Source organism: Gekko japonicus, unplaced genomic scaffold (assembly GCF_001447785.1).
Source record: "Gekko japonicus isolate JY-2015 unplaced genomic scaffold, Gekko_japonicus_V1.1 scaffold407, whole genome shotgun sequence".
NCBI classification, from domain to species: domain Eukaryota; kingdom Metazoa; phylum Chordata; class Lepidosauria; order Squamata; family Gekkonidae; genus Gekko; species Gekko japonicus.
In genome coordinates this window covers 1,078,036-1,087,378 of record NW_015172563.1, presented here as the reverse complement: position 1 = coordinate 1,087,378, position 9,343 = coordinate 1,078,036, and the positions used below count along the sequence as shown (strand labels likewise).

Here is a 9,343-nt window from a genome sequence, read left to right as displayed (position 1 = left end):
CGCCTCCCCTCCTCTTCTCCAGCCAGCCCGCCGCGGTGGGCTGGCTGGAGAAGTAGAGGGGAGGGCAGGGAGGGATACATGCCTGTGTTCTCTGCCTAATCTTCTAGGGCACCTAGAGAAGATCGGGCAGGGAACCTAGGCATGTTTAGAATGCCTTTCTCTCCCTTCCCCATTAGGGGAAGGGGGGAAAAGGCATTTAAATCCCCCCAGGCAGCGGGGAGCTCTGCAAGCCTTCCCTGGCTTGTCTGCATGCGCAGGCAGGCCAGGAATGGCGGCGAGGGGCCACCCTGGGCTCCTTACTGCCAGAGTGCTGCTTCGCCCTCCTCCAGCAGGAAATGACCCCTGGTACTGAGGAAGCATATGGAAAGGTGATTGAACAAAGTGGAGTCTAACAGCCTGATAAATTTTATCTGGTGAAGTCCTTCTTAAGTTCTTCTTCTGGCTCTGGAATGATCTGGTGTCCTCAACCAGGACCAAGGCCTTTTCGGCTCTGCCCCAAACCTGATGGAACTCTCTGTCTAGAAAGACCCGAGCCCTGCGGGATCTGGTTCAATTCCACAGGGCCTGTAAGACAGAGATGTTCCACTGGGCGTATGGTTGAGTACAGTGACTGCTGGGCCAAGAATTTCCCTGTATTGGATGTGCCCTTAGTTATGCACCCTGAAGGTTTGTAAGGGTGCTATTTGTTATGGTAGATTGATTGCTAATGCTTTAACTTATAGTAGATTGATTGCTAATGTTTTAACTGTAAGATTGGTTTTAAATTGTGATGGATTTATTTTATTAAACTGTATAATTTGTTGTGTATTAAATTTTATAAAAGTCTAATAAAATGGGATAAAAGTCTAATAAACAAATACTGTTGATAGGATATTGTAATATTTGGGTGTTTGTGAAAGATACTGAAATTTTCAACTAAAACATCAATACGTACATGCTGGCAAGTCACAAGCCCCAGCAAGGGGCTTTCAAGGCAAATGAGAAGTAGAGGTGGTTCGCCATTGCCTTCCACCTGTATCTACAGAATGCAAAATGTAAGATATGCCTGCCCAAGTGTTTATTGTTACCTTTTACATGGTTTGACAACAATGGGACCCTCTTTGTTTTGGAACTACTCTGTGCTTTTCATACATGCACACAAAAAGGTGAGGATTAATTTGGATCTGTGGTTTGAAAAGATTCAACAACTTAGTATGTACACAGCTGTGTTCAGAACTAAGCTTTTAAAAAAACGTTTGTTTTCCTGCCTTTCAGACATTGTGCACCACCATGCCTAGGAAAAGAAGGACCAGTGTTCTTCCTGATCATTCGGCTGGCATTATAAGGTATACTGTGGGAGAGTCAGTAGTACCTCTTGTTATCTGGTAAAGAAAGCTAAAATAATATGCATATGAAAGTCAAATCATATATCATGAGAAAAGCAACTAGTGTATCTCTAGCCTATAGTGATTACATCTAGGATTAATTTGGGCTTAATAAATACATTTTTAACAGACTTTAGTGTTCGTTCGTTTCGCTGTCAACCTGTGTTGGCTTTGTAGAGCAATTTCTTCTGATTTGTAGAAAACTTTACCAAAGAGATTTCCCACTAGGGGGCAGTAGGAACCCTACATATAGAGATAGCTGTCTATCCTCCAGAGGAATGGAAGAGGTGCTAAAGGGAGGATTAGGTCCTTTTCATATTAGCTCTTTGGCTTCTAAAAGCAAATGGATTTTGTTAAGGTTTCACACATCTTAAGGATAAAGTGCAACACCAAAAAGAAAAACCAGATTAAAACACGTTTTGGAAAACCCAGATTAAAGCTTCATTAACTACTGCTGCTTATCCTCTGCCTATATGTACGGACTGGTAACTTTCATTTCAACATACCTGAAGAAGTGTGCGTGCACAGGAAAGCTCATACCTTGAATAAAACTTTGTTAGTCTTAAAGATGCCACTGGACTCAAACTTTGTTCTACAGGATGACAGTGTTTTATCCTCAAGGCGTATGAAACTATTTAAAAAATCAATGTGCCTTCAGAAGCCAAAGCAGGTTAAATAGCCCATATGAAAGGGACCTTGATCTCTGTGAATCAAGGAAGTGTGTTCCAACCCAAGATGGACATTTTCTGTGGCATGATAGTTTAAAAAGAGTCAGACTAACCGATGTAAAATTATATTTTATCACATCCTCCAATGACCAGGAAGTTAAACAATATTTATACAAATCAGTTGAGGAAAGTGGTAGAATACTAAGATGCAAAGCTGAAAAGTGCTGGTTCGGTCCCCTTCGTGAGCCTTACAAAGTAGCAACACATCAGAACACGATACAGTAAATGGTGCAATAATCAATATATAACATTAGGTACATTAGGGCCAAACTAGAAGAGGCACTGAAGAAGACTGATCAGATCTCTCATGTCTTTTAATAGCAGCCATGGTGGAAAGTAAATCAGATTAGGACGTGGCATTGGGGAAGGAGAGGTTATTCATTTTCCTCTGTGCCACTGTACTAATATAAATGGCCCCTCTGGAGCCACCGCATGCCCCAAAGACTCAAGGAGAACATTTTGCATCAGGAAAATGGTGCAGAATGAAGGATTTGTACCCCATTTTTCTGTGCTGTGCTTTCAATCCAATTTATGCTACTAGTAAAAGAAGATTAAAAGGTAGAAGATCTGATCATGGTTTTCCAAATCTCATACAGTTTGACTCCGAAAGTACCACTACAGAGTGAAAAGGAACTGGAAAGCATGAAATGTGTTTTTAAAAACTATTTATATTATTTCTCCTTTTTTGATAAAATATACATGCCTGCCAGTTCACATTTAGTTAAACTGTTTTCCCTCATATGTGCGTCAGGTTATGAAATGCTGGCAGACTGGCTTTAATAACAAAGTACAAAACTTTTTACCACATCAATGTGGATAATAAGGCTGAGAGAAGCTACCCTCCTCTATTATGCCTGGTCCATAAAATGTCCCTGAGATACAAATATGGCACAGATTATTTCCTGCTCAAGCATCCTCAGACAATCTACTAGCATGTTTAAAGCATTTGCTTCCTCTTTCTGTACAAAAATTCCAATAGTATGCAAACATCAACATTTAGTTCTTGTTGAAACTTGGCAGATATGTTTTTAACCGTAAAATATCTGACACGGGCTGTTTTCTTTCATGGAAAAAACTTAGCCCAGTCAGAAGTTCTATGTCTCTGACCCGGGCTGCATGAAACCTCATTCTTTCTTCAACCCACAAGGATTCAGTCTTGCCGCTCTGCAGGAACAGAGAGAGAATTTTTTTAGAATATGAGGGGGGAAAGATTGCTCCAGAAATATTGTATTGCTGTGATTACATTCTCAACAGACTACAAAGAAGCCAGTAATTTCCACTGAAGGAAGATGTTTGAATGGATAAGGCAAGACTGCAATACAATCCTATATAGAGTTATTCCCACCTAGACTTATTGATTTCAATAGGTTTAGAGTGGAATAACACTGTATAGCATAGCACTGCTAATGTAACGACTTTGCAAAAGTGATGCATTTTCTTGCCACAGATTTAAAATGTTGTGTGTTTACTTTACTTATTTATGACATATGTATTTCTGCCTTTCTCCATTCATGGAGCTCAAGAATGTACAGATCAGATGCCCAAGTGGTACCACCATCCAAGGACTGACCCAGATCTGCTTAACTTTAGTGTGCGTAACGACTCCCTGCCCCCAGTCCCTTGTTGAATTGCAGACACTGCAAGGTGTTTTAAAATATTGCTATAGTATTTTAATATTTAGTAAAGTCATTTTCCTCTGTGCTTGTAAAAGCCACCTTGGGTACTTAGAATATTCCGGATATTAAGGATAAAAATCGAGAGAATAATCCATCCCATCCCTGCTCCCCAAACCGCACACGTGTGGGATGATCACAACAGGGAATTAGGGAGCACTTTTCTTCCCCTTCCCCTTCCCCTTCCGGTGAGTTGTGCTGCACCAACTCCAGAACCCCAGCCATTGCCTGGGCCTCCCATGGGTAACTAACAATCCCGGTCTTCCTCACAACAACAGGGCAGTGTAGGAGAAAGGGCAGGCTTCTGCAGAAAGCTAATATGAGAGAAAGGTTCTACATAAAGAAGATGCTTTTATTAGAACAAAGAATAGATCTGATAATAGCCTCAAAACTCTGGTCAAACCTCTGCAGTGAATACCTGGGAGGTTTCTTGACATAGATGCTTGCATCTGAGCCAGGACTATGTTGACTTTGGTTAAATAAGAAATTCTGTACCAAGAAATGCTAAATTGTCAAGCCCCATATATCAAGTACATTTGCATATACTGGAGGGGCTTTAACTCATCACTGAAAAGGAACAATGAGTTATTCAAGTTACCCAAGACATCCCATTCTTTTGGCTTCAGAACTTTTTCCAGACATTGCCTATACATTTTTCAAGCCTATCTTCACAGCTGTAAAGCCAGAAACTTGTCCTTAACCAAAAATGCATATTTTTTACACTGTGGTGAAAAAGTGGAATACACACAGCTGGGTACAAGTGCTTATACATGAATGAAAATGAGAATTACTCACTATGCAGCTTTCACTGTTGTCTTCTCTGTGAGGTACAATATAAGATTCTACATCAAGAGATCCTTCACACTGCAAAGGAGTCTGGGAAACGTTTTTACAGCTTGTCAGCATAATGAAATAGTGAGTTGGAATCAGGACTTCCGAATTATTAGAGAGTCTGAAATATAAAAAAAGGTTTTTAAGCTAAAAACAGAATATACTACAGTAGCATGAGTCGAACAATCTAATATCCATTTAACATAATGTAGTACCACTGGACTCAATTCAACAGGAATTTCTCTTGTGCAGGTGCCATTAAAATGAATGAATTTACTGCTGCGGAACAGATACTAGTAACTGTTCTCTGGGGTAAGTTCCACTGCAATAAATTCATTCAGTTTAACGAGGCTTACAGAGGAGAACTTCATGGTAGATTTGGACCTATGCAGGTATACTCTAGTCTAAGCCCATAGACCAAGAACAAAGAATAACAATGAATAACAAAAGGTCTAAAGTAAGAAACAAGTTTTAACAAAACCATATAACTACAGTGTGTGTGTACCCCAGTGAAACTCTGAAGCACATTTACAGTGTGAGCTGCTACAGAATTACTCCAAACACAGTTTCTAATTACGAAGGGTACATTTGCACATCAATCTCCAATTCTGATATATTTATTTCCTTCACTGTTTCCCCTTGGAATTAAACCCAAACAGATGGTGACCATATAAACTAAGCTTGTTATTCCAGTTTAGTCCTTGCATCACTTAAACAACATTTATTATGCTTATGCTAATTTGCTGCTCACCCTCTGCCTCTTTGTATGGGTTGGTAACTTCCATTTTACTGTATCTGAAGAATTGTGTGCACACACCAAAGCTTATACCTTGAATAAGACTTTGTTGGTCCTAAAAGCTGCCCCTGGACTTGAATTTTGTTCAGTTACACAGTTAATTTTGCAAACTGGGCTGCTTCCACACCAGGGTGATTCTTGGTGTTAGCCTATTGGCTGATACGATTCTGTGTGTAATTCTCCTTGCAATGGACATTCCAGGCAGCCCAGGTAATCCGTTTCCTCTTCATTTGTAGTGGTGGCTTTGTGTGCACATGAAGCCCCCCTCCCACTGTATTCTCAGGTGACCCTTAGGATTCTCCACACCCTGTTTATCATTTTTTTAAATGTTATTTTGAGTTGCATTGATAACACAATGCTGCACAAAAATAATGCATGAATATAGTTTCAGAGGGTAGCCATGTTGATCTTCAGTAGAACGGTTAGAGTCCAGGAGCACCTCAGAGACCAACAAGAGTTTCAGGGTATGAGCTTTGGGAGACACTCGGCAAAGGGAGCTTTGACTCTCGAAAGCGTACACCCTGAAACTTTTGTTGGTCTCTGAGGGGCTTCTGGACTCTAATCTCAAAACAATGCAATCTCTTAAAAAAAAAACCTTATATGTATTTGCAGATATCTCCAACATCCTCTCGCCCTTCCCTAAAAGGCAGGCTATGGGGGGTAATTCTCTTCTGCTTTTTTAAAAAAATGAGCATGAGTTTAACAACCTTTTTTAAAAAAACTCATAGTTACAGAGCTTATGAGGAGGCCCTCTCCTCTGTCTAAAAATAAGGCAGTTTTCTTCTATGTTAACTGGTGCCAGGGACTAGCTCCTTCAGGTCATCAACAAATGACACTAGTAACTGACTACCTATTCATCGTAGTCCTGAAATTACAGTTTCCCCTTCAGACACACACACAAAATTGTGTGGATAGCATCCGGCCCCAGAAATACCCCCTTTTGCAGGTTTAATTTAAAGCCAAATTTTTGGGGAAAAAATGGGTTAATGATTTGGGCACAAATAGAGAAAAATATTATGTGGAAACAAGAAAAAAATACACCAGGTGGGTGGCTGAAACTTGGGAAATCTGTGGTGTGAAAGCAGCCCTGGTTTCGCAGATTAATGTTCTCATCATTAAGGAAACCTATCACAGCACTCCAATTTAACTAGACAAGCTGCAATCACACACACTAAATAAGGCACTTTCAATGCACTTTCCAACTGGATTTTTGTGCGAACTGGCAAAATCCATTAGGAAAGTGCACTGAAAGTGGATTGAAAGTGTATTATTTAGTGTGTGTGATCACAGCCTGATTATATAAAGGAATTCTTTTGCGTTATGATGGGTTGTGCTTTAAGTTATGGTTACCCAAGTCAAAATTAAATAATTATGAGTATCTGTTAAGGTGCCTGTCAGAAAGAGATTGCCCTCTCTGAACTTTATGGATATTTTTTAAAGTGCTGTGAAATTGGCATTAAGTTCCTTGATGTTAGGGGATAAGCCAGGATCAGTTTTGTAATGTTGTAGAAATAAAATGTTGTATACTACTGAGGCAGTATTCACACAGAAGAAACAGAGCACACTCCCTCAACTTATGCATCTTCCTTTCATTTCTGTAGCCTGAATCTCTTACCACCACACCATTTAAATAAATAAAGGATATATAGCAACAGGGTCCATGTGAACAGTATGCATAGCCATACTCCTAGAAAACAATTTTGGAAGAATTACAGTCGAGGTTCACACCTCTTGCATCAGAGCGGTGTGGCAGCCATTATCAGAACTGCTCTGGAGCAGAGAGTTTGCGATTTCATCCTTGGTTTTATATTTTTGTATTTTGTCATTCCAGTTGGCTGATCCCTCATTAGCAGATATAGGGTTGGATCCCTGCCAGATGGGCAATTTACAGTGTTTACCAATCCCTGCTGCAGACCTCCTTTCTTGTCATTCCTCTCCATCCCCTTTCCCCCAGGCATGGAGATCTGTGGGCCGCAGTGGGAAGAAGCAAACTTATATTCCACTGATGGAAAAATTCAGTCTGGATTCACAGCACTGTAGACCAAAACCTAAACTTGTATAAGGGGTGTGTGTGTGTGTGTGTGTGTGTGTGTGTGTGTGTTGCTATGGATTTCACTTATCTCTCAGGTAATTTGTCAATCTTTTGTTTGTATAAATATTTTCATATGTTCACAGAGAGTTGGACTTTTTGCCAAAAATTAAGTTTAAGAAGAACTTTGCTTTGGTAACTAATTCATTAAAATACATCACTGCTTATTTTTATTATTATGAAAGCTAAACCTACCATGTACCCACCTTTTCACTTCCTTGGGTGTATCATATAAGCCATTGTAGTCATAATCAAACACAGGACCAGTGATTACATTTACACCATTTCTGGATGCAGCATTTGCTGGGAGGAGGACTGCGTGGAAATAGTTCCAGATCACTGGAGGCACAAGGATGAATATGTGTGATTGATGGTTACAAGATAAGGCCCATCACATTCCTGAGTAAAAGTACATTCAGTGGTGAACCCAGCCTATTTGGCACAAGGGGTGGATAATTTTTAAACGCCCCCCCCCCTCTTTTTTGCCCTCAAGTCACAGCTGACTTATGACCCTGTAGAGTTTCCAAAGCAGGAGACGTTCAGTGGTGATTTGCCATTGCCTGCCTCCAAGTTGGCCCTGCTTAACTTCTGAGATCTGACGAGATCAGGCAAGGCTGGGGATATCCAGGTCAGGGCCCTTCCTCTATGCGACAAAATTATTTCCAGTAATAATCATGAAATAAAATGAATAATAATAATGGCAAGGAAATAGATTCAGGTGGGTAGCCGTGTGGCTCTGAAGCAGCAGAACAAAGTTTGGTCTTAAAGGGCCCACTGGTCCCAAACTTTATATTCAATGTCCAGAAAAGAAAAGCAGACGGTGAAAATGTTCTTGTATTTAACTTTACTGTAGCAGCTATCAGCTCGATCTGTAGTCCTGGAGAAAAGGGAAGCTTAGCTGATCCTAGAGCTTTCTGCTATGCTCAGACTTCCCTGTGCTCTTAGCAGCTGAAGTCAGAACTGCATTGTAAAAATAAAAGGGAAGATGTTTGGCTGCAGGCACCAGGTGGGTGGCTGACCACACCCTCCCCTTGGTACACCACTGGGTACACTGCCCTGCATTTCCTACATTAAAACTATAGGTTGCATTACACTTGTTTACCTGTAGAATCAGTTTTCTGAACGGAATGAATTTTTTTGTCTAACAAAATTCCAAACTGAGCCAATTCGCCATTGCCTTAGCGCACTGTGGGTCATTTTGCTATACAAGGTTAGGGCTAGAAAACATCTGCTGAAGTCCTTGATGACTGCAAGGCAATATATAATGCAAAACTAGGGGATATCCTAAACTGCTATAGGCCTGGACGTTGATATTCAGAAGCTTCCACTGTGCAAAGGGTATTGTGACAATTGTTATGCCTACCTTGCATGCATTTACAGAACAGACCCAGAGACTGTTAGAAAGCAGTCCTAGGCTGCGGTCACACGGATCATTAGCCACGCTACAGAAATGGAAGATAGGCGGATTTTCCGGGCGCGATCACACCACCACATCTGGGAAGCGTAGAGCTCCCGTGGCTCACCCGAGGCTTCCCGCCGAAGATGTGGCTTAAAAAACTAGTACCTCCGAGGTACTAGTTTCCGGAAACCTCAGGGCAAGGGCGGGCGTCTGATCGCGCGCCCGCCCATGTCCCCTCGCAAAAAGGTTTTTTCCCCCAAGTCTCCACAGGATGCGCACAAGCACCCAACGGCGCATGCGCACACCTCCCTCCCTCCCTACCGCGGTGCATGGCTTACTTCTAAGGAGACCTGGGGGGCTTTCTGGCTGCTGCACCGCTTCTCCCGGCTGTTGCCTTCCCTATTCGCACTCCCCCCTCCCTGGACACGCATGCGTGCGCAGAGCCCCCGCCTCTTTTCCGTAC

At 41.5% G+C, this 9,343-nt stretch overlaps 1 protein-coding gene across 1 annotated transcript in view; it reads right to left on the bottom strand.

Moving 5' to 3' along the window:
• Positions 1-2,187: 2,187 nt before the first annotated feature.
• ENPP1 (ectonucleotide pyrophosphatase/phosphodiesterase 1) overlaps positions 2,188-9,343 on the bottom strand; it is a 62,324-nt gene continuing 55,168 nt past the window's right edge. Inside the window, exons 23-25 of the mRNA XM_015421254.1 lie at positions 7,688-7,820; positions 4,561-4,717; positions 2,188-3,256 (exon numbers count right to left, since the gene is read on the bottom strand). Coding sequence (XP_015276740.1) covers positions 3,089-3,256; positions 4,561-4,717; positions 7,688-7,820 — 458 coding nt within the window. The 3' untranslated portion in view covers positions 2,188-3,088. The remainder of the gene's footprint in view (positions 3,257-4,560; positions 4,718-7,687; positions 7,821-9,343) is intronic.